The sequence below is a fragment of the Bemisia tabaci genome, chromosome 3 (genome assembly GCF_918797505.1).
Source record: "Bemisia tabaci chromosome 3, PGI_BMITA_v3".
In the NCBI taxonomy this organism is placed as follows: Eukaryota; Metazoa; Arthropoda; class Insecta; order Hemiptera; family Aleyrodidae; genus Bemisia; species Bemisia tabaci.
Genome location: NC_092795.1, coordinates 24,573,834 through 24,599,709, shown reverse-complemented (window position 1 = coordinate 24,599,709; position 25,876 = coordinate 24,573,834). Strand labels below are relative to the sequence as shown.

Genomic DNA, 25,876 nt, shown 5'->3' with positions numbered 1-25,876 from the left:
CAGCACCTTTAGGTAATTAGTCGAGTTAAGAGGGAAACCAAACACGCAACTTTGCATGGAGTGGCGGGGCGCAGAGAGCAATGATGACGAGGACTTGAGATGAAAAGGAGAAGCCCTCAGCACGGCGGTCGGCTTGTAACACATATTAGCACCTACAAGACCGCATAAATACTTCACGCATTGCGTCAAAAACAGTGCGGTCAGCGTGAAACGCATAGCGCCTACAAGACTGTAGGAATGCTTCACGCATTGCGCTAAACACAGCGCGGTTAGCGCGGCGCGGCGGCGGAAGTTAAAATTATTAAACCACATTTATGTGTGTTCTTGCATAGTTTTTACGTTCATTTCTTACAAATGGGAGGCCTTGTTCACTCAGAGATAGGTTTATGGAACTTAACTTCTGCTAGTAGTGTTGACAGGGCTTTCGCAAAAAATGTGTCCTACACGAGTAAACGCATCTTATGCACCCCTCCCCTTCCAGCACGTTCTCTTAATGGTTTTTATTGATGTTTCAAAACGAATGAGAAGGGGGCGGCAAAATACAGGCGGCCCATGGGCGTCAAGTAGGTAAATCCGGCCCTGCTGATAGGTATACCGAAAAACAATAAAGGGCATTTCTGTCTTCAGCGACTAACCTTCAGTGTAATTTACAACATTAGATATCGTAATACTAAATGTCGCCACCTTTTTCGGCCAGCAAGAATAGTAGAATTTTCGCGAGCGGATTTGGTCAAGTTGTTTGACTTATTGCCAATCTCCGGCAAGTAAAAGTTATAAAACTATTTCTCGGAAAAATTCGGACTTCTTCGCGTAAAACTGAAGAATGTAGAAAAATAGTGGTTGTATTTGGAATCGACAAAAGTCTATCCAGAAGCAGTTGTAAAATTTTTCGCAGATCTGTAATGTATTTGGTGACCTATGTAAAAACACAGATAGAAAAGTTACATAGATAAAAGGTGATCCGATTTTATAATTGGTCACATACTTCTCACTGATCATCAGCTCATTCATGGCTGTTTTATTCTTTTTCCAGTGGCATCTAATATCCAGCTGAAGAATCCAAGTTCTTTCACATTCCAGGATTTCAAAAGGAATTCTAGACTTCTCCCAGGCTGAAATCCCGGTCTGCCTGCCGTGTCTCAGCCGGCGTGACATATTTTTTAGCAAATTAATTACTTTTTTGTTACATGTTACACTTAAAACACCCACTTCCATCACACAAAAATCATTTGACTGATGGTAGAATTGTTTATTTTGGTACTTGTAATATTGTTCACTTGTGTCATGTAATTTGATGTACTTACTTGGTAATGTCAAATATGAACAATTACTTTATCATATCCTTAGCAGTATCTGTAGCTCTTTTACTCTTTGTGTATTTTTGATAAATTAAAATACATTGTTTTGACTATTATCGTGTTATTAATTTTTGCTGTCAGCAGCTCTTCCTCAAGTGCTTTACTGCCTATGCTCTTTGATGTCTTTAAGATCATTAGCCATCTAATAAAAGAAGCGATTTCTTGTACCAGTGAGATCTGGATATCTGCTGGACCGACTCTTACGAATTATTCGTTTCGAGTGTAGGGATGCGTTTGAGAATTTGCCAAATTTCTTCTGAAGTGACCATGAAACGACTTTGCCGCATTCTTAGATCAGAAAAAGTAGGAGCCGCAGCCAACATTTAAGAAGGCAACGTTGTCATACAATATTTAAACAATCAAATCATTATTTGGAAAATTTGGCCATGTCCCAATAAAAATCAGTGATAGTTTACTTCATCGACACAATAGACTACGCTGGAATCAAGTCACAGTATGAGCGGAACAAGCAAAGCGCCTCCAGCTAGTGTTCCATGCGACGAACACCATACATACTTCATTTCAACTCCTAGATACAACTTTTCGAACTCTGCGGATGTCCGCGTTGCATACGCACTGGAGTGAAGGCGTTTTGACTGACCCGGCACTCATCGCTTCGCTTGCGTCGCGGCGCGCGGCGTCAACAACGGCGGGCTTTAAGGCCTAGATACACACGGCGTTTAATCGCCGCGAGTGAACGACGGAAGCCAATGGAGAGCCTCGATTTCGATCCATTGACGTCGATATATCGAAATCAAGGCTCTTCATTGGCTTTCGTCTCTCACTCGCGAGGATTAATCGCCGTATCTAGGCCTTTACACTGCGAGAACCCAAAACGGCATGGCAGAGCGCTTTCAATTCCTCGTTTAAATTACAAATATGTCTCCCAGACAAAAAAATTCCTTACAGGCTTATGATATGAGTGTATTTTGTGCTTCTGTTTTGATATCGCGATGTGCTGAGCAAGAATTGTAGAGCAACCATTTATAACCAAGAGGTGTCTTCACCTCTTCAGGGTCAGAAAGAATTAAGGCACTGTGTTATTTCAGATCCTTGCAGTAATACCTTCGCACAATGAAACGATCCCTTCAGAGAGGTTTGACATGAAATTTTCAACTAAAACTGCAAATTTTGATGTTAATTTCCTCACATTATTAATTTATGGGTTGCCTTTTAAAGGAAATTTTACGGGAAAATCAATAAACTACTTTTAAAATCTCCACGTTCCTTATTAACATCGAAATGAGCCTTTGCTCCACCGAGCGCTACTGATGAAGCGGAGAGTGCTTGGGCAGACAAAACGCCTTCACTCCCGTGAGTATGCAACCAATGCAATAGTTGCATCCAGGCCAGGGCCGGACTTGGAGGGTGGCCTCATGGGCCGTGGCCCATGGCGGCAATTTTTTTTTAAATGTAGGTATATAAAAAAATCGGATTCAGAAAAATAATTACAAACGAGAAAAGGCAAAAAAATCTCTCATTTCCTAAGAGTACAGTAATTTCTAATTTTGTCGTCTTTTGGTATCGGTGACATAAGAGACAGCACCTCTACTTAGTCGAGTTGAGAGAGAAACCAAACACACAATTTGGCATGGAGCGGCGCGGCGCAGAGAGCTATAATGACGAGGACTTGAGATGTAAAGGAGATGCCTTTGGTGCGGCGGTTGGCATGTAACACATATTAGCGCCTACAAGACTGAATGAATACTTCACGCATGGCGTCAAATACAGTGCGGTCAGCGTGAAACGCATAGCGCCTACAAGGCTGCATGAAGACTTCACGCATTGCGTTCAACACAGTGCGGTCAGCAGCGGTCGGCGCGGCGTGAAACGCATAGCGCCTACAAGACTGTAGGAATACTTCTAGCATTGCGCCAAACACAGCACGGTCAGCGCGGCGCGGCGGCGGAAGTTAAAATTATGAAACCACGTTTAATTATATTTGTTCTTTCATAATTTTTTCGTTCATTTCTTTCAAGTGGAAGGCCTTGTCCACACAGAGATAGGTCTACTTTTGCGCAAAGTTCCGTGAACTTTTGCTGGTAGTGTTGACGGGGCTTCCGCAAAAAATGTGTCCAACACGAGTAAACGCGTCTTATGCACCATCCCCCTCCGGGACGTTCACTTGATGGTTTTTATTGATGTTTCAAAATGAATGAGAAGGGGGCGGCAAAACACAGGTGGCCCATGGGCGGCAAGTAGGTAAATCCGGCCCTGATCAAGGCGCTACAATGAAATTTGTTTAGAATCCGCCGCAAGCGACACTAACTGAAGCTTTTATTGTTTCTCGATCGCGATTGAGGTAATTCGTGTTGAATAACGTTCCGAAGTAAAACATTACTGGTTTTTATCGCAACATCGTCAATATTCCGAGAAATAATTTTTTCAATACTTCCAATGCCGACCCTCGAAATCGCAACAAAATTTGGTTTTTTAAGCATAATATGCAGTTGGATTTCCTTTGCGTTCTATCCTCTAGTACATCATTGTTTTGGCTCGCCATAATAAAAATTATATCAACGGTTGAACTGCAAAATGCGTATCTTGGTTTGTGATGCTCCTGATTCCTTGTACGTATTGAATATTTTGGGGGAAATTGATCAATACTTTCCCTCCAAAGAAAATGAGGATGGAGCGGACGTTTTGAAATCCTGTAATCGAGATCCGTGCTTTTGTGGTTTCAACATAGAATGATAGAATATATCACACAAAATGCCACCAAGCCGAATTTTAAAGAAGTATGAGAGGAAGAGAAATCATCGCAGGAGGCTACGTTTCTATGAAACCTCTTCTCTAGAGGAACGTAGGCATCTATTCAGGCAAGAAAGCATATGCCGCACATTTTTCGTAGCTTCGTTACAAAGAAAATCACGCGGCACAAGCAAGGAGCGCGCGGAAGAAAAGGACTGTCATTTTAAACTTGGCGGCATCATTTTTCGATCGAATTTGCTCTAACACCGCAATCACACACTGAATGTGGGAGCTGAATGTGGCTTGAATGTGGAAGTCATCGGCCCGATGCCTGAATTTTGCGCGTGACGCGCAAAATTCAGCAACGATTCTCAGCAACCATCGGACCAATTTCGAATTTGTCTGAAGTATTCGAGCAGATTTGATACACATCTGGATGAAAATAACTCGAATTTGCTAAATTTTAGCCGTTGGGCGATGACTGTTGACTTCCACATTCAGGTGCTAAATTCAGCGTCTGATTGCGGCATGAGCCAGTAGAGAGCGATTAAGCCGTTCCCTCAGACGAGTCAGACTTAGTTTTAGGTATATCCTATAGATGGCGCTACCAAAAGGTCTAGATTTCTGCCTTTGCCTCGGCGTGAACACAGCAGAATATTGCTCAATGTTCATGAAATGCTTCATGCGATAAATTGATAGGTAAGTGCTGAATCCCATAGCGGGTATTCTTTATCTTTGGTAAATTTTCCGTGAGAAAAATCATGCACTTTTTCAACATCAATAGTGCGACTAATCTACTAATACTACTAAGTACTACTAATCCTACCAACTTTTGAACTGTTTGAAATAAAACAACGAAATTTTGGGGATGTTTTGAGGTTCGGAGACGAATTTTCGCGTGGATTTGGTTGAAGTGTGCAACTTACTCCTGCGTACCTTCGTCGAATAAAAACTAAATCCCCTTTGGGCGAAGGTGCGCCCGCAACATTTGGTTTTCATAATGACAGCAATGATGACCAAATTTATAACTTTCGACCTACCTCCCGAGGTGGGTTGGAAAGTGGATGGATGCAAACGTTGACCAAAATTCTTAAAATCAACTGAGTTTGGTTCTTATTTTTAGCAGAGCGTTTTTTCTCCTTTGGTTTGCAACCTTGCTAATCAGGTTGAAAAAACAACCAGATCTGCTGGCGAAAATTTGCCTAAGGGAAAACACGTTGGGGGGGGGGGGAGGGTGTCAAAATTTTGGTATAATAAACATGATAACCAACAAACCAACCAACCAGCCGACCAAACACCCATTCACACACACTCTCAGAAACTGCAGCTAGTGCATTAGATACTGCGTTGTTACGACTGTGCCATAAAGGTTTTAGGAAGAAAAAAAAAAACTGCCCAGAGAGAGTAGCGATGCACGCAGAAATTGGCCAGAGACATTCGTGGGTGTCAAGAGTACAATTGGAATGCATTCTTGCGGCGGGCATTGCATGCATTTTATGTCTCAAGGTCGGTCACGCAGGAGACACGCGCCACGTTTCGTCGTAACCGGAATGTTCGTATTTTTTCATCGTGCTGAGTGAGTATAGGGGATTTTCTCTGCCAGAACGGCATTGGCACCCTGCGCTAACACCGATCAAGGTTGCCAGGGTAAATGTAGGTGTAAACGGGAAAATGACCATTGTCAAAGGCAGAATTTTCCGTGAAGATATTTTCGTCGAAAATGCATAAGTTCGAAAAATCAGATTTTAAAACCTCGACGGAAATATGAATTCGATCAAAAAGTAAAAATGTGAATCGATCGGCATCCGTGAATTGATCGAAAAACCTGTGAATCGACCGACAAATTTGTGTATCGATCGACAACTCCGTCAATCGATCGATTTTGTCGATCGGTTCCTGTTTTTATTTTTTCATCAGTTTTTTAATGATTTGTTGAGTAAATCGGTGTCAATTGGTTCACGTCGATCAATTCACGTATATATTATTTGATCGATTCATGTCGATCGAATCCATATCCTTCATCCTGCCTCTGGTGTTCTATAGAGAAAGTTGCGAATGATTTAGTTTTGTCATGGGAACGGAGTTCCCCATGATATTACAATCGTTCCGTTGCTATCGCTATGGGATTCCCTATACCTCTGCGACCTTGAGCGTTTCGCCCAGTCTCCGATTTTTGGTTGATTTTCCGATGTATCAAAAACCGTTGTATTTTTTAGCCAATCATGTCTCTACGTCAAGTTGTGTTGATTTGTAAAATTCGCTTTCAGCGAGTTTTTTTCCACCTTGAGATGTCGTGTCTGACTGGTAAATCTGCGCAGAACCACGAAGTTCCGTTTTTGGGCAAATTCTTTTTTTTGGGAGGTTCTGATTGGTTATTTTTCGCCATCAGTTTTCTGTTCGTTGGTGCAAAAGATCGCCTACCTCGGTGTTCTTGAGAAGCCGCCATTATCCCACCTCAAATTTGAAAAATAGAAGTAAAGAAATAATAACCATCGTACAAGGTGGAAAATTGTTCTGGAGGACTCGTTACGGATAAAGAAGTCAAAATCAGAGCTCGATTGATTGATTTAATTCATGGATACGCAAATATTGCCTTAGCTCAACTGCCGCGATCGGAATGAATGCTGGGATGAACCTCGAGACGCATTAAAACAGTGCGAACCATGGCTCCTACAGCAATGCGCTTCATATCCCGAAAGCAGTCAAGGTCTCTTGTGATAAGTCCCGCCCATTGCCTGAGCCTTTTAAATGCTATTTTTACTCATCCGCACGCCGATTCGTTGTAGCCTAGTTGATTAAACCGCCTCATATTTTTGATTAGGTGCGGGCACCCGGCGATCGGGAGTTCGATACCCGACGATGGGAACTACTTTTTAATGGTTGTATTGAATGTTTTAGACTAATCATCAAAAAATAATTAATAGTAGATGATAAATGTACGAACATTTTCTCGTGAGTTAATATGTTAAACAAAAATACTGGAATATACCTCCTTCATATAATCAGCCACATGTTCCCCCAAATTAATGACGTTATTTTCTTTTTTCAATAACGTTAATTTGCATTCAACGTTCGTAAGTTAAGCAAAAAGTACCTATTGATACAAATAGAAAGACATGAAAATAGTATGTCTAACATTTCAGTTGTTTTTTTTTTTTATTTATTTTTTGTTTTTTTTGTTTTTTCAATAAAACAAATTGACTGGGACTAGAATCATCGTATCTCTGAAGACAAAAGCTAAGTTTTTTGATACAGAAATACTAATATATTCATCCTTTATATAATCAGGGAGATGTTGACCCAAATATTGATGTATATTTTCTCTGTTCGCCCAAATTAATGATGGTATTTTCTTTTTTCAATAAAATTAATTTACATTTCACGTTCTTAAAGCAATATTTTCTCCAAAATTCAGCAAAAAATAACAATTTATACCTACGCAAAAAGTAAATAAATAAATAAAGCAATGACATGAAAGTAGTATAGGTAGTACACATCTAACATTTCGGTTACATCTATTTGAATGAAAAAAATGGCAACTAAGGAAGCACATAGGTCACTTATCGACGGTGAAACTACCAAACCACGTATCTCGGTTTGCGACGTCGCAGACTTCCTGTCATACTTTATTTTTTATGTGAAAAACTACTTAACGTCCAGTCTTGAAAATTTCTGTGATTTTTCCTCTTCGTGCGAAGAAAATTCTGTGAAAATTTCAAGGAATGATATTGATTTGGTCTACTTCAAAAAAATAAAATGCGTGCGTAAATTTTTAAACACCGCAAACGAGATACGTGGTTTGGTAGTTTCACCGTCGATATGCGTAGAGTAAAAATATCATACTTTACGCCGAAAAAACGAAACTGAAAGTTAAATGCGTTAACTTCCAAAAACCATACATAATCCAACGAAAATAAATAATTGGTAAATAACAGCTTTCTTGTATGCAAAGAAAAAAAATTAAAAATGTTAAAAAAGAGATGTCGACACAAAATTACATAGCCCCTTCAATTCTGAAGATACTACAAACGAACTGTACCTTAAAATTTTCATATCCCAGAAGCAAAAGTTCCCATGACGAATATTGCTATCGCTAGCGATTGCAAAAACCAACTTGTATTTTTTGTACCAATACCTAAATGACAAGAGATTGCTTCATAATCTTGCATTTTCAGCCTCTGAACATTGTAAAATAGTATATTAAATGGTTTCCTCTCAAAACCAGTTTTTCTTCTTCTTTTTCTTAAAGAAAAATTTCGAACTTAAAACCGCCATAACTCTGCTTTGATTATATATATTTTCAGGCATGCTCATCCAAAAATCTATGAAGAATCTCATCTGCTCTCTGGTATCACCGATTCAAATGTTGGTTTTTATGGAGATGAAGCTCTTCTTCTCGTAGACGGTTGTGATTGATGAAATTTACATGTTTCACATTGATGTAAAGGAAAAACCTCTGAGTTTTATCATAGTCCGGCACTCACGCACTGACTCGATGTTGTGGACACGAGGCAAGAGAACGTAGAGAAGGAAAGGGAAAAAGAGTAATGACAGAAGAAGAAAAACTCACCAGAGGGGTATCGGAGAACAATTTTTTCATGCCCTATCAAGATCGAAGGCGGAGGACTAAAATGGAGCCAGATTTCTGCAAGGTTGCCGTGTGGCGCATACACAGAAAGATATCTTACTTTATAATTACATATAATATAAAAGCATAAGAATAATGCATAACGCCTGAGCAGATGGCTACCCTCTTTGCTCCGCAGCCACCGCTTTACTATCCATCTTCTTAGCAACCCAGATTGGTTTAATTAATGTTTTAATTTATCTTTTTTAAGATTTATTTTTGTTTATCACTTAATTTTGCTTAATTTTCTTTTACTATAAAAAAAATGTCTGTTTATTATTTCTTCCCATCTATAACATCATTTTATGGGAAACATTATGAGAACACCGAAACATTTTACATACTATTGAAAGCGTTCACACAAAAAGCACGAAGCATCTCGGTATCACTCAGAGATTCCATTCGCTTGAAAAATGATCCAATTCGTCAATCAACATTTAGTCAATTGATTTAAAAAGACTCCCATTCTCATAAATATCAATCAGCAAATCCTTCAAATCGATCTTTGCTTAAAATTTAGAGAGAGCAGAAATTTTTTTTGTTTTGTTTTTGGGCGAGTGTTCAACATTGTTTAGTTGCATATTATACACCTTTTAGCATGCAACTCAACAGTGCAGCGCTTCTACAAATGTGCCCTCGACCGATCAATGCATGAATTACTTTTCACCCTCTTAAGATATTAAAAGTGCAGGGATTCTTTAGAAAATTTGGCCACATCGTATCTTGCGAAATACCGTGTGCAACGATGATGATCACCAGTCTTCCTCTTTCTCTCCTCTAGATCGTTGCAAACAGCAATTTCGGCACATTAGCATCGTTGACAATTTTTTTCCTGGTTTGCGAATCCACTTAAGATGTTTTAAAGTAAATTCCGGGAATATCTTTTCCTTTTATTGCTACCAATTCTATTTTAAGAATCTTCAAGTGAATGCAGCACATCTTAGGAAGGAGGAAAACTAGCTAAAATGAAATGCTGAATCCTAGCTGAACTGAATCCTAGCTGAACTGAATCCTTTTCTATTACTGCGACTAAATTTAGATTTAGATGTCATTATTAATTTAAAATTGTCTAAAACTTATTCTTGCACACAGCATTGTGTTTCAGCTTTTTTTTTTTGTTAACGTGGGGGTTTCTTGCCTCTTCGGACTTTGTTGCTACTGAAATTTAAATGAAGAATCTTCCCTCAAATTAAGATTTATTTCAATTTTTCATAACTTCGCAGAACTGCTATAGAATGTTCGGAATTTATTGACGTACAGTTTTACAATCAAATTATATTAGAAGCTTCTGAATTTAAAAAGGAAATTCTGATTTTGAAAACTTGTTTTAATACATCTATACATATAATATACGTAGTTGGCCTCTTTTGAACACTTATTTTTTATGCACTGTGTGTTGCACTCTCTGCTCTTTTCTTCTGTATTTACGTGAATCTCTGCCGCAGGGTCGCACCTACCAGATGACGAGAAAAAATAATTTCTAGAATGTAATGTCTTCGGAATATAATATTTTTGGGGAACAAAATGACGGGTTCAATACGCAAATGAAAATTGAAGGCTAAAAGCGACAATTCCTCAAAATTGTATTTCCAAGCCACGAAGAAGGATAGGTATAGGGCGATGCATAGAAGATCGTTATATCCCAAAGATTCACTAATGATGGGGGTCAAAGTAATTAAATAAAATATTATTACTTTAATACAACGGTGATCAAAGATGAGTAACTCCTGCTGTGATTCAGTCCATGAGCCGAAAAAGATCCCTGAAATAAATCAGGACGACCAAATCAGAATCACCAAAATTAGAGGAGAGCATACCTTAAAGAGAGTTACTTTCTTCAAAATCTGAAGACGATTGATGTGTAGCAAAAGAGTGGTATAAGAACGTCAAAGAAGAAATCTATCGGTAATCAAAATAATTGATCGATTCCTTCCAGAAACGAATATCGAAAAAACTCGAGGATGAAAAAGCGGGTTTGAACGGAAACAAGATCCTTTTTTATCCTCTTTTGCGGCAAGTTCAAGGACATCATCTTTGTTTTGATTAGTTTTCTACTTTTTTTTTTATTTCAGTACTTTTTTCCGAATAAGAAAGAGGCTATAAATAATAATTGCAAATGAGTGCCAAAAGAATATTGGAGGATGAAGTGTCGGGATCAAGACGAAAAGGGAAACGGGGAAAGGAGGAAGATGAAGAGACTGGACGTTGTAAAATGAGGAGTTTAAAGAACAGAACAGAATCAGAAAAAAACACTGTGTGGACGTAAAGACAGTGCCAAATTTCCCATGATAATACATATTTTTTTTGAAAAATCATGTGGATTGATTATTGTTACATATTGTGGTGACTTTTACTCGTAATTAATACTAGCGTGTATCTGAAAATTCAAGGAAAATATTCCTAACTGTTTGTAATAAGAGCACTTTTAAAGAGAGGCATTTGGCAATAACCAAGCTCCCACCGCGCTCTTTCTAGCCTGTTAGAATTGTTGCAGGACGAGCACTCTCGTAATAAAAGCGAAAAACTAAAATCGAACCGGTTGGTCACTTTCAAATATATGGCAGTGTTCCAAATCAGTGACCAGAAGAGTTGAGAGGGAAGAGCAACAACAGAACTAATTATCGGTTAAAAGGGAGGATCGTTGTAAGGATGGTGTTGAAAAAAGGATTTTGATGTCGAAGGGAAATTTAAAGTCTGCTAACTGCAGTCAAAACATTGCTTGCTAGTTAATATGTTGCAAAGTAGTCTTTGATGATGAAACGGGGTAACATATTAAAGGAGTTAGTGAGAGGAGGAGCGGGAGAGGAAAACTGCACTCCCACCAAACGGTGAGAAACAGGGCTAAAATTTTCAAAGAAGGAACCGAAATGTTTCGGTCGGTTGTCCAGTCATAATTAGTTGGGAACAAAGTGGTCGAGCCTTGAACCAAAAATATGTACGTTTCAAGATTTTGATTTTTTTTAATAACATTTTTAGTCTCACTGACGAAGATATTTTGGTTAGATGAACCAAACTACGGAGTTTCATATAGACAGCACTGTTTTGACCGTATAACCGTACGCTCGGTTCTGGTAATCCTATGCGAAGCTCATGTATCTGTTGCAAGCGAATAGTAAAATCAGGCATTTTGTCAAATGCCTAGGCAAATAGGTAAATATTCTAACTTAGATCAAAATTCTGATTCTTTTCTTAATTTTAGACAAAATAATTAATTGCTCCTGTGAGAATAAATTCTCAGTAAAAGTTCCCTGGTAAAAATTGGCAATAGAATCTGTGTTCCAAAATACCATAGACCTACAGCCGGCTGTAAGATTTCCAATAACTTCTATAGCCGGCAACACAATTTCTTATAGACTTTTATAGCCGATGGCAATTAAGCAACAGCCTGGTGATAAAGTGTATGCTAAACGTTATTAATTACGGATGCTAGGACTTAGTGAGTTTTTGGACTACCGCTCTCTTTTTGGGCCGCAGTATCTTGATTTAATTTGCGAGGAAAGCTCCGTTCTTTTGAAGGATGCCTGACATTCCTAATATGTTTGCGCGCCTTCAATGTCGTATGATACTGTGCAATACCTGTGGTGTGAAATAGTTGCTTCAAGCGCCGCGGTACGCTGCGGCGCGGCGCGGCGGGCGGGCAGCCAGCGCTGAACGCGCATTGGCGCCTGCAAACCTAACAGGGATACTTCACGCATTGCGCAATACGTGAAGTATCCCATGTTAGGTTTGTAGGCGCCGGTGCGCCGCCGCTCCGCTTTGTGTTAGGCTCTAATATTTAATCTCGCGGAGTCATTGTTTTTCAACTCATGACTTCGAAATGTTTGCACACTCTGTATGGATTATTCTCATTTTAATTGATGAAAAAAATACGTAGTAAAAATATAATGTGCGTTTTGTAAATATTAAGGTGATTCCGTACAAACTTATGGATTTACAAAGCACAAGAATTTCTACTCAATTTCTTATAGCCTTTTATAGCCGATGGCGAAAAAGCAACAGCCAGGCGATAAAGTGTAAAGCCCGGCTGTATAATTTTTCATCGCTTCGTGTAGCCCGGCCGTATGATTTTTTCCACTTTCTACAGCCAGCTATATGATTTTCTATCGCCCTCTTCAGTCGGCTATAAGAATTCCTATGGTATTTTGAAACGCAACTCCTATCGCCAATTTTTACTAGGGTTTGTATCACATAATAGTATTTTAAACGATTTTTAGCTCCTGAACAGACAAGTTTCTTGAGATTTTCAACATATTGTAAAGTATACAGAATGTTTAGAATTTCAGCATTTAAAAATATGAAAAGCAGTTGAAGAGGAGGAGACAAAAAGAGTTCGTAGGTTTGGTGAGTTATTTTTCCAAAAATATTGAAAACTCGTGAGCTCTCTACCATAAATTTACAAAATTTTGTAGACCGTCAAAATTTAACTACCTGCCTAGGCATTTAACAAAATGTCTGATTTCGCTATTTGCCTGCGACATATCCACGTTCTTCCCCTGGTTCGGTTCAGTCCATTCTACCGAAATACTTTTATAGTTCGGTTGGGTGTGAGAGTTCGGCTATACGAACCGAAGTACAGCTAAGCACACGAACCGGACAATGCGGCCGATATAGAAAACCGTAATTTAGTTCATGTTACCATTCCCCCCCCCCCCCCCCCATAAGCAGTGCACACCAATGGACACTAATTGGAAATACGGACGAAAGGTTGTTTTCAAATTAGCGATTCCTTCTTTTCTCATTCTCAGAGGCTCTCAAAGGATAAGCTTTTAGAATTGATGGGTGTTTTAGCACTGGAATATGCAGGATAGTTCCCTTCAAGCTGTCGTATTTTTGCGTGACTCCATCACTATTCAGTAATAAAAACGTTTTAATTGTCTAATTTCATTTTACTCTTTTGACTAAATCTTTAATCTTGAAAACCTCAATCAAAGGATCCAGGCTTCGCCTTCTAGACGCCCTTAAAAGGAATTTTTTCGGGCGGTGCCTTATTTCTCTGGATGCATAAAATTAATCTCCGTCTCGATCAGTGGCGTGGCGTGATTTGCGATCTATCGATTGATCTGCCATTTAAACCTATGGAATAGGATCGATGAACAGGATGTCCGCAGCGAACCCCTTAATAATCGATTCTTTATCATAGCTACAAATGGGGAAATATCGATAATCGACCATTCGCCACGCCACTGGTCTGGATTCGTTTTGCCTGACAAGCACGTGATGATCCATATGCCCTTTCTTTCTTCACGTGATAGTATCTCTTTTCCTTATTTTTTGTACTTATACCGGATTCTGGAGGATTCAGACTGGTCGCCATACTTAATTATCGCGCTTTCTAAGCCTGCTCGAACAATGAGGTTCCTGGAAAAGCGGATGTCTCGCAGTTTAACCAGCATTAATCCCATGTAAAATTTCGTGAGAGACATTAAAATGCCACTGACCTATCTAAAATTAACTCCTATGAAGATCCTCACTTCTTAACGCACTCACGCGATAATATAATTTTGTGAGGTCTTAAGCTTTTAGCATAAGTAAATAAGGAAAAATAAATGAAAAATTATTCAAATCCAAAAATAGATCCTTCATCAGGGCGGCAAAGAGCATTTCAACATTCACCTACTTGTCTGTAGAAAGAGGAGGGGAAAGTAGAAAAAAAGATAATAAACAACCCACCCCTCCGATCACTGTCTGCCTTTGGCGTACAGAGCATTCTTAGAATATTCAGCTTTCGTAACGTGACTTAAACCAGTGCGATTCGTTTTTGCGTGAAATTTTGCATTAAATAACATACTGAATCGCAAATGCTTGTTACATACGAGAACTGGACGTAGATAATAATCATGTTGCGTATTTCATATTCAAGGTCAGGTTTCGGATTGGGTCTGTAGAACTCGGTCTCAAAGCCTGTCATCCTATGAAATGACGCCGTATGAACAATTGAATGATGCCAAATTCACCCCAATAAGATATCTTTTTTCATAAAAAGCCACGAATTTTTTCCCTCGAAATTTTAATATACTTTAGATTAAATTGCTAAAAATATTCTCTGAAAAATTGGGAGGAAAATATCGATGCGTTTCCAGAGAAATTCGTGTCTTTACTGACGTACATTTTGCAATATTCAAAGGCGCTTAAGGGGTTTTTGCGTAACACGGCAGGATCCTCGGTGCAATAATTCTTCTCGAGAGGGCATGTCTTCCCGACGCGCATAAAGCAGTAACGCACCAGCGAAACCTGAGAAAGCTCCTGTCCACCGGTTTTCATTTCTCTCTTTTCCTTTTCCAGGCCTGTCCTTATACAATCATTGTTTTCATACGTGCTCCACATGTTTTTACGTTAGCGAGCAATGTTGCATTTCTGTCGGAGAGAATGTATCGTCGTTTCGTAGATGAAAGAGCGTAACTAGATCCCAACGTTTCTGAGCTTCTACTCACAAATTGCCTTTCACCAGGAAACTTTTGGAGATATGAAACTAAAAAGTTCTCTGATTTTTCCTCTGATTATAGGCAAAAATCAGCGACACTTTGGGCGGATATTGCATGATTATTTTTGTGCAAATAATTGCACTGTTCGAATGAATTTTGCAACGTTGGGATGGTAATACGTTCCTGTATCTAAAAACCGATGGGTATCTTACTCGTATGATCGATGCGAAATGTGGCGCTGGGGTAGGACTATCCGCTCCACAGCGGCATTCTACAGGCATCCCTTCACGGGGCAAAAGTGACCTCTCGAGGCCCATCTTCATGCCTGACATTTTTCTTTGGACTCTTTTTCCACGGTTCAGTCCGGCTGTTTTTTATATATAAGAGACCATCCTTGGAGGGATGCTGTTTATTGCACTCTGTGCTCTAGGATAGTTGTTCCGTCCTGTGTTGTTACGGTCTCATAGTTCCGACTTCGAAGGGAGCATCATGAAGGTTTTTTCGAGAGTCGTCCGAATCCTCGTAAGTGGTTTATTTAATTTTTCATCCGTGCGGTAGTTTATGGATGTGACCCTGAAGTGAAAGTATGCAACGTGGATGACGAGAGATATTCGGAAATTAGCACGCGTGTCGCTCGTCGTAGTATAATCATTAGTTTATCTAATTTTTGAAGGCAAGAGATTGTAAGACTTCAAGCCGTCGAAGTGCATTCGTCTATATCGTTGTAAGACGAGCTTTCCAAGATGTTGATAGTTTTTACATTTTAATTCCAATTTGGCTCGCTTTCACAGAACATGGTAAAAAGATTGAAATCGAGCTACAAGTTAAAATAAATTAAACAAATAATATTTCAAATTACATAGAGATGAGAAATACTAAAAATCTTACAGGAAACAAAACGAAACAAACGTTATTCGACCGGCAACACTGCGGCCTTCTTCCGTGCAACAGGTGGAAATAGTTTACAAAAACAAATTAAAAAAAATATATATTTGTAGTTTTTTATATATTTTTTTAAAATTTGTTTTTGTAAAATGTTTCCACCTGTTGCACTGAAGAAGACCGCAGCATTGGCAGTCGAAACATTTGTTTCATTTTGTTTCCTGTAAGTTTCTTTAGTATTTCTCATCTCTATGCAGTTTGAAATATTATTTATTTATTTTTTTTTGCTTGTATCTCGATTTCAATCTTTTTACCATTTTTGATAGTTTTTTACCTCGTAGTTAGGGTCTAGATTTGACTCATTCCATTGTTTCGGAGTTCTGTCACCGATTAAAAATGTTAGACTGAGCATACGGATATCGCGGGAGGGCAAGTGGCTGATTTATCCCAAATTGAATAATTTTGTTTTTGGTCTTGAATTTCAACTGTCATTCTGAATGTCAGGTCAGAGGAACTAAAGTTTACCCGTTACGGACCCTCTAAACACTCCATCTCAATTTGAAGAAAAGCTCTTTCATTAGGTTTTGGGTTTTCTGAGGAATCACTCACGTGTTGAAAAAAATTTCATTGAAACCATAACTCACCCTTAAAATTCCACTATAGATTAATGTTTCATTTATCAAAAATTTCTATCTACTCAATGCAATTATCCATAAACTTTCTGACCGAAAAAAAACAACAACTTACAATTAGTCATTAATACCATAAGTTTACCTATTCCCTTTCAGAAAATATATGGAATTTCGCAAAATAATCAAGTTACATGCCTGTCATCTTCGAGATTCCATTTTAACAATTTTTTCCTCAAAAAAAAAGAAAAAGAAAAGAATGCTGAAGATTGCTCCTGAGGCGTTTCAGTTTTCAAAATCTTTCCGCAACTCTCTCCCTACCCTCCACCGTTGGAGTTATGAAAGTTCTGTCAGACCCCTTTGAGTAGGATGCTTCGAGAACGATATTTTTTCATGCAATGAGCTCATAGTTTGTTTTTTATTTCGACTAGCTCAATTGAAGCATTTGGGAAAAATGGCACAAAGTCAACCCCTCTGACCTTCAAAGAATTGCAATAAACTGCAACTTTTCTAGCATCTCAATTTTTTTCAGATTCTGCTTAAATTAAAGCTGAGGACCAGTGTGATCAGGTCTGAAAATTTCTAAATTCTTTAGAAATTCTTTAGAATTAACAATCGTAGTGATTTATCACTACTATTGCGAGGATTTTTGAGGTAGAAAAAGAGAATTCTGCCTTTTGGATCCCAACTTTTTTTTAACAATTACAAATTATATTTGAATCTTTTACGCGGTGTGATTTTGGTATATCTTTGAAGATTGAAGTTGATGTAAAAAGAGGCAAACTATAAAATTTTCAATGAGGACCTTTGAGTGAATTCACTTTTTCTAACTGTATAATTAATGTAATTTTCAACATTTTCCGGGGTCGTTTTCTCCCATTGACTTTCAAAATTCTATTTCGGCCAATTTTTCTTATTTTATAAGAGAGGGCTGAAAAATGACAATTTAGTAGTCCTTTTATGCCAGTTTCGTCAAAAAGTGTCCATTTGATCCTTAAATGCTTCATCATACCATCCGTTTTTTTTTTAACCAGTGAATTTTCGTTTTTGATTTCAGGCGGCTTTGCTTCTTGTAATTGCAATCGTCCGTGGTGCGCCGGCGCCTCAACCGAGCCCTGTAGCAAACCCGCAATTATTTTGGCCGTTCAGTCTGTACCAGCCGTTTTATTCGCCAGTAGTGGCACCAAGATCACTTGTTAGTTGGCCGATTCAACCCGTTACACTGGTTGCCAATCCGGACCCCAGAATCATCCCCCAGTCCATCGATCACTCAGACGAAGTAAGTGCCCGCAAGATCGTCTAGTTTTATCACAGCAGTTGAAACGCTTGCTTCAGAAAATGGCCAACTCTGAAGAAAATATCCAAATTGCGGAGAAAAATGAACGTAGTCAAAATTTTTTTGATGATGAATTCATTTTATTTTATTTCGTTTTTTTTTTGGGGGGGGGGGGGCGCATGTAATTCAGCTCCCCAAGACCTTCGTAGTCCAAAATATGAATTTTTGCTCCCTGAAAAATAGAACAATAAAAACCTTTGAATTTCGGAACCTTGGAGTTGAGCAGTCCCCCCCCCCCCCCACCCAAAAAAAGAGAGGAAAATTCTTGCTTACCAATTCAATGTAAAATGAAAGAGAAAACAATAGAAAAGGATGCGCGAAATCCTATAAACAAGTTTTCTACAATAAAACGGAATTGTTTTTTTCCGAGTCGAGCGATTTTCAAAGCAAGCTCAAAGACAATTCATATTTGCCATGAACATGAAATTATCCATCTTGCAATGTCTTGATAACGTACCAGCAAGTATTTTTGGCCTAGAAGTCGTGAATGGGCGTACCATAGAAATAAATTTGTACTGAGATACACACCTATATTCAACAGTATAATTGGTTTTAGCTGGTCCCTCCAGTGAGGTATATCGATGGCCAACATGCGAAACTAAACTTACTACCTCGTTTCTTGGACACTTCCTTGATTTCTCTGCTGTGTTAGCAGAATTTTTATCAATTTCAAGCTATAACGTTACCTTGTTTCTCTTGGAAAAATAAAATAAAAACAGAAATTGTATTGCATTGTAATGAAAGTACGTAGTTTAAAAAATGGTCATTTTGCAGGTTTTTTTCTTTCTTTTTTTTTTCTTTTTTCTTTTTCAATGGTGGTTTTATATAAATTTTTTAAAACAAAATTCGACATTCAATCGACTAATCAATAGTTTCTAATTTTTGAGAGTTGCTTCATTATTTTAAGAATTTCTGAAAGCTACACCTGGATATCGGGTATCAATATTATGCTATGGATGAGCTGGGAAATAGAATAGTTCCTCAATGCAAAATGTTAGTTCAATATATATCTTGTTTGTACTTTGGCCATAGCTATTCATACTCCTCGCGTAGCCAATACCTGTGTCTATACCTACACCTAGCCTACTCCTATTTTCAACTTTGATGCGTTGGATGCAAAATTCAAAAATTTTTACGGAAATTTAAAAACTTTTAAAACAATCTTTAAAATCACTCACTTGCATAAAATCTTCATTTTTTGAAGCGGACGCGTTTCGGAGGTGTCCCGACCTCCGTCCTCAGCGCGACTTCTCATCAATTCGATGTGTTGGTTGACGAGATTTCTTACAAACATTCTTAAACTTTGTTTCCAGAAGTCATCGCATGGTAGAATAAAGAGGGACCTAGAATCCGATGGGGCGACCACTCCTGGAGTTGAAGGAGCAGAGCCCAAAAACATCCAGAAACGACAAGCAGCCTACTACCCAATGACCTGGCCAATGCCCATTATTCCGTCTTGGGGCCCCAGCTACTCGTGGGCCACTCAGTCCTTCGCCACGCCCGGTGGATCATCCTCGTGGACTCTTGTGACAGTCTAGGAGATAAAACCTACAAGAACAAATCCAAAACCGAAAAGCTCATTGTCGAATCTAGTCGGCACTTATCTGAAATGTCTTATTTCTCATTTCGCTTTATAGCGCCTGAGTGAACGGCATGTATACTACACCCTTGCCAAATCGTATACGATAGAGGGTTTGTGGGATGGTGAACCTTCAGATAAAAAAAATGTCTATCCAGGAGGGGGGTGTTTCGGAGAAGACTTCGCTTTTTCTAACGAAAATCTGACTAAAATATGACATTCTGTAAGAGGAGGAGTGCTTTTATTGAGAGAACACATGTTTCCCTCCTTTGACATCTTGACTGACACGTTACTGATAAATTTGACTGACAGCTGAGTGACAGCAGACTTTTTTTTTATTTGCCACAAGTTCCTTTACTTCATATTTATGTAACTCTAAGTATAGTTTACGACTTTTAACACCTGCACATTTGCTCAATTTCTACGATTTTTTGTGATTTATTTTAATTTTTTTTTATTTGTGTTGCAGTAATTATTTCCGATCATTAGTTAAATAGTTAGTTAATTATTGAATGCAGAAACAAATTATTTCTGCCTTACCTTTTGTTTCATTTTTTTATTATTTTAATTTCTCCTATTTCACCTGAGTTAGTTTCAAAACATTTTATTTATCAATTTATGAAATTAATGAGTCAGTTGAGTTAACTAACTTAGATTATTATTAAGTATCAGTCGTAATTTAAAATAGCCAATACAAAGTGTGAAAATGCAAATACAAACGAATACTTCTAAAAGGTCAATTTCGTTGTTATTTGAAACCACGTGTTCCGATTTATTAAAAAATCACCATAAAACACCTAAATCACCTAAAAAGTTAAAAAAAGTAACAACGCTACCTCAAAACAAAATACACTTAATAGAAATGTATCATGTTAGAATCAGGCACCTCACACCGAAACTTATTCTCTTGAGACATTATTTTAACTTAAAGCGTCGTTTCTTGTGGAATTTTTTTTTCCTTTTCTTTTTTAAGTAATATCTATGCGGATTTAACTGAAAGTCAGTTTTTTTTATATAAAGAAACGCTGTTTTACTATCGTATAATAAACTTCAACGTAACGAAAGCAGAACAACACTTTTTTTGGATTCAGTTTGGATTTAACTCAAATACCAAATAGTGTCGACAAGAAATGACGCTTCAAGTCAAAATAATATCTCAAGCAATTTTTCCAGTGCGCTGTTTTTTTTCAATATTAGTGAAAACGAGCATTTAATTTTGTCGTGACGTCATACATATATTTCTCTCAGTCCAGGGCCTCCACAGTTCTATATTGATAAAATAAACACGTGGAGATTTTCAATCGAGCTTGAATCTACTGGTACAAAAAATGAAAAATAATAAGATATTTGCTCGCCGAAAACTTCTACCTATTGTTGAATTAAGCATTTCCGTTGCTGAAAATATCCCCTCGCTGCAGTCTATCAATATTTGTGACCTCCACACCCAAATGGGCGCATACCCATTTTGCTCGTTTGACCAAACTGCATCATTGCAATATTACCTGCATTCATGTTGGGGACCCAAGTGAGAACGTTTGGCAACAGTCTTTAGTTTTCCTTGCTCTTCTTTCGCATGATCATCGCAATTTGACCTTATTTATTTTGCGGGACCATTGGAAAATCCTAATTCGTTCCACTTATACTTTTTCACTTTTATTTTTTGAAGATTCGCTCCTTTCTCGTCACACGACTGAACCTGGTTTTTCATGTATTGGATGTTGTTTACACAAACAACATAAATCAGCCCAAATCGTTGCCTTTTATGCTAAAAATTATGCTATTTTCATGAATATTTGCTTGGATATGATGGCATTTAGGCCTCTCTAGTGGCACTACCCGAAAAGAGAATCCTTCTTTGACGCCTCTCGGTATACTTTCCTTTTATTTTTCTCGTGTTTGACCTTCCTCGTTTTTTAATTCCTCATTATCCATTGAAAATGAAAAAAGAAAACTCAAAGTGTGCTTGTATAAATACGAGTGGATTATCTACCCATTTGCAGTTGCAAGTTTCTATTGGTGAATCTTCATTCTGTTGGGGAAAATGTACGCTTCTTTGGTAAGTGTTTGTTCCTAACTTGGATAGATCTGTAAGGCAATGCTCTTGCAAAATATATTTCTTTATTTTTCTAATCGTCTACCTGTATTATACTAAAAAAATACCTTTCCAATATTCTATTTATCAAGTAAATGTAAGGCTTAACGGAAATAGCCTTTTGGAAACATGTCAAAGTGCACGGTCATAAAATATTTTGGAACATTTTTAATAATATTAATGAGAATAATTTTACTGATTGGATTTCGTTCCAAAATTTTTCAATCTTCCAATATCTGAAACTGCTCTTGCTTTCCGTAAAATTATTTCCAGTATTTTAGTTGCAATCATTTATCAAATTTTGAGGTTTAGTCAGCGCTGAGACTTTCTACCACAAGTATTTGAAACCATAATTTTTAATTAATATGCACAGTTTGGTTGCTTTGTATCATGAAGAGAATGTCTGTAAAAGAGAGATAAATAAATAATATTGATTACCTAAAAAACTGATAAAGGGATAGTATAAAATGTTGTCTACCTGTGAGAATCAATGACAAACTAAATGTCATCGTCCACGGAAATTTTGCTTTCAGTGGAGCTATATTTGATAGTGTCGGGTTAAAATATTAAATTTTGATAGTACCAAAAAAAAATTTCTTTAGTGTTTTAAAAAATAAACATCTTTGAAATTGATTAACTTTTAATGGCACTTCTGGACGGAAGATTTAGAGGAGGCAAAAGAGGGGCATCGCGATAAGAGCCGTGTTTTTGGTTCCACCCTGAATTTCCTCAACTTTACATTCAATTTTTGCGTGTTGGAGGTCTAAATTTTACGGAATGCATCATATTTTACTTTGGTCTCTTTTCGGGTCTGCAACTGGCCTAAACATGGGTCTGAAGGGACTGAAGGCCAATTTTTGTGAAAAATGTGAGTTTTGTGGGTTTGCAGTCGAATGATGAAAAATTCGGAGTTTCTGCCAAAATTGGTCGTCAGACTCATGTTCAGGCCAGTATCAGACCTGTAAACAGACCAGAAATGACAAAATCATGATGCAATCCTTAGAATGTAATCCTTGAATGATTAAAAAATCATAGAGTCGAGAAAGTACAATAAGAGCATCCAAAAACGGCCGCCAATGATTAATTTTTTGAGAAATTTTTGGAAATGCTATGATTAATTTTCTGGCCAAAAAAGGGTTTAAGGTTGTATTTCGAACCAGCAATGTGTGCTCTGTATGACGCAGGTTAGATTTCCAATAACTTTTTTTTGAAGCTTTGTTTCATGAGCCGGAAATTTTAAACAGTCATAACTTTGGTTTAGTTGAAAAAAAAAATCGTTAAAATTTAGGTTCTTTGTCGTAAAATGTTTGTCTAGCACTTTCCTTTCCTTAACTCAGTGTTGAGTTTTTGTGAATTAAGATACATTTGCTCCTGGTCAGTCACAAATTAATAGGACGCATTGATTATGTTTGGATTTGTCTGCGTGCAACATAATTTCTTTTAGCATTAATATGTCAACTAAAAATTTTACATGCAAATGTTTGAAATGACGGAGTTTCAGTGCGTTTTTTGAAAAAAAATTAATTCGTCAAATACTTGCATTTATTGGGTGCATTTTTCTTCTGAAGGAAAGTGCATATCATGCTTTTTGAGGTGTAGTATGACCGACAAACCTCAAATTATTAAATTAAAAGAGGGGGAAACTTAGGATATCCTGCAAGGCCCAGACTTAATCTTAGAAAGTCCAGCCTTCTTGAAATTAAATGCATTTTGTATTCATTTTAAAGTTTTCGGAAAGTGAGTCAATATTAAATTTATTCTCTCTAATCGGGTATCATTTTTTTCCGCAGGTTATCTTCCCAGCCTTGGTGGCCTTGGCCGCCGGTCAATATGCTTTTCCTTTTGCTTTTGGAGGCGACACTCCTGAGGTAAATAATTAACTAGCACGTTGAACAAAAGTTTATGATTTTGCAAGAATTATCAAAGCAGATTCAAGGGCGCGAAACAAAACGACGCGACTCTTTTTGGACAACGAGAGATATTCTGTGACTTGTTTTCGTTTCTTTCGTATTTTTGACAAGTTTTACGTCGATCATTTTCGATTTGACTCTAGTTCAGCCATAGCTGTTCGTGCCTATTTTTTACAGGTTGAGAGTTTCTCAAACGAAGTATTCTTTTTAATTTATCAAAACAAATAAACCGAAAGTGTGTTTTACTTTATGTTCTACTTCCCATATTATACAAAATTTTGGTAACTTTTTCTTACTGTGTATACAGGGTGATCTAGGGTTAAACGGTCAGGCTGCAGGAGCGTGTTTTATGGGTCAAAATAAGACTTTTTTGTTGTATAAAGTTGTGTTGTATAAAGTAAGTGTAAAATGCCCCCAGTCGGAGCTACGCCTCCCAAAATTCCGGAAAGTAAATCGTTTTTCTTGAATTTTGGCAACGGTTGCGAACCGAATCTGATGAAGATTTGTAATCCCCTGTAAATTTATGCCCTGAATTCATAAATGATAAAAAAAAATCGAAATCTCAATTTATAAAGGCGGTTTGAAGGTATCTCGGCTCCTCCAGTCAGCGGGCTGATTATCTAAGTTGATAGACAAAGCTATAGACAAAGAAGACAAAAGATATTTGGAGGGATCCTAATGGCGGAAAAAGTGGTTGAAATAGACAAAGGGTGTACGTAATCGACTAACTACCGACAACCGACAAGCGAACCTTTAGTTAGTCCATAAATTTCCCCCTTAGTCTGTTTTATTTTTTTTTTATTTATTATTTTTTTAAATATTTTATTTATTAACAAAACTACTGAGTATTAATTGTTTTTACATGAATTAAGTCTGTAAGAACCACCAGTTTCAACCAGTGGGATCGCTTCATACTCTCTATGTCTTCTTTGTCTAACGCTTTGTCTATGAATTTCAAGAATCAACCCGCTGGCCGTTTAACCCTGGATCACCCTGTATAAGTCAACCGTCAATAAACGATCCTGTGACTAAGACACCGACTGACCATGACCCATGAATTTTGCAGGTGGCGCATGCTAAATCCATGCACGCTGCGGCGCACGCCAGCGCCATCTTGCGTAACGCCGGATACGCTTACCGGGTACGTCGCGACGTATCGAACGTGGACACCCCCGAGATGGACCCCTCCGCGAAGCCGCTCCACCACCAGATCGAAACAAGTCCCTGCGCTTGCGAGGGGGAGGGGGAGGGCTGCCAATGCTCCAAGAGGAAACGCCAGCTCATGGGCATAATGACCGTCCAGCCCTACGGATACACCGGCATGACGTCACCCCTTATCTACAGGATCCGTCGCGATGCTGACCAAGATGATGCGGAATTTACGAGAGACAGGCGCCAGGTCATGTACTCCGGGAATCCTTACTACTACGGCTACACCGCCTTGACGTCCCCTGTCGTCTACAGGATCCGTCGCGACGATGACCAAGGTGACGTGGAGACCAATAAGGAAAAACGTCAGCTCCTTTACTCCGGCAGCCCCTACGGTTACTATGGATACTCCTCGCCCTTCTACGCTCGCTCTGGACTTGGATACAGCGCCTACTATGGATAATTTTGATCACTCTAGCGACCGACCCTCCATGGAAAAATGTGTGAGGGGTTATACCCTTAATACCCCAAATATGTTGGATGATATAGACTTTTCCTATTGATTTTGGTAGCACAGAACTTTCGGGTCAGTAACCTAATTTACTGGGGTACTCTCAGGAGAAATTGGGTTACTACCACAATTAATTGGAAATATCCAAGTGGGACTTTACCCTCAATACTTTTTTCCTTGTCCATTATGGTAAAGAGGAGCGCCGTGTTAACAGTCGGATGTTGCCAAAATAATTCTGATAAAGTACGGGTTTCCGGAAAAACATTTTAAGCTCTTTGGAAAGAAAACAAAAATTCAAAGAGCTACGCAAAAACCAATCTACATTATCCTACATGTTTAAGAAAAAATCGTGATAGTCTAACTTTTCTTAACTTTTTTGAGGAAATGTGGCAACATTCGAAAGTTCGCGCAGCTTTTTGTACCTTGCACGATAGCACTGGAACCACGACCACTTCCTACAGCTTTAAGTTTGCTATCCTCTAATTTCCAAGTAGGTTAGATACATAATTTGTACCTCTCAAAACTATTATTTCATTTTGTTAATGCTGCTTACCGTTATAATCTCGTTTTCTTTGTATATACATTTGTTTTGATGTTAAAATACATGAGAAATTGCATCACAAAAAGCTCCGGCGTCTTCTAGAATTTTACTCGATTTATTTTACATCACAGTAACATCAACACTCACCC

The 25,876-nt window shown here is 38.1% G+C and overlaps 3 protein-coding genes across 8 annotated transcripts in view; all 3 read left to right on the top strand.

Annotated features, from left to right (window-relative positions):
- Nucleotides 1–1,425, top strand: part of LOC109031169 (kinesin-like protein CG14535) — a 192,767-nt gene extending 191,342 nt beyond the window's left edge. For 5 of the 6 annotated variants that reach the window (XM_072298056.1, XM_072298055.1, XM_019042530.2 and 2 more), the window contains exon 20: nucleotides 1,034–1,424. In XM_072298056.1, the coding sequence (XP_072154157.1) occupies nucleotides 1,034–1,043 (10 nt within the window). In that variant the 3' untranslated portion in view covers nucleotides 1,044–1,424. Of the gene's footprint in view, nucleotides 1–1,033 lie in introns of all 6 variants that reach the window. The other variant, XM_072298057.1, reaches the window with a different exon arrangement.
- A 13,854-nt stretch (nucleotides 1,426–15,279) lies between these two features.
- LOC109031014 (uncharacterized) lies at nucleotides 15,280–20,269 on the top strand. The gene is made up of 3 exons (XM_019042281.2): nucleotides 15,280–15,620; nucleotides 17,667–17,888; nucleotides 19,259–20,269. Exons 1-3 carry the CDS (start codon nucleotides 15,588–15,590, stop codon nucleotides 19,481–19,483), a joined length of 480 nt encoding a protein of 159 aa, XP_018897826.2. The 5' UTR covers nucleotides 15,280–15,587; the 3' UTR covers nucleotides 19,484–20,269.
- A 1,296-nt stretch (nucleotides 20,270–21,565) lies between these two features.
- Nucleotides 21,566–25,876, top strand: LOC109031037 (uncharacterized). The gene is made up of 3 exons (XM_019042308.2): nucleotides 21,566–21,580; nucleotides 23,407–23,484; nucleotides 24,593–25,876. The coding sequence occupies exons 1-3, from the start codon at nucleotides 21,566–21,568 to the stop codon at nucleotides 25,136–25,138; spliced, it is 639 nt and encodes a 212-aa protein (XP_018897853.2). The 3' UTR covers nucleotides 25,139–25,876.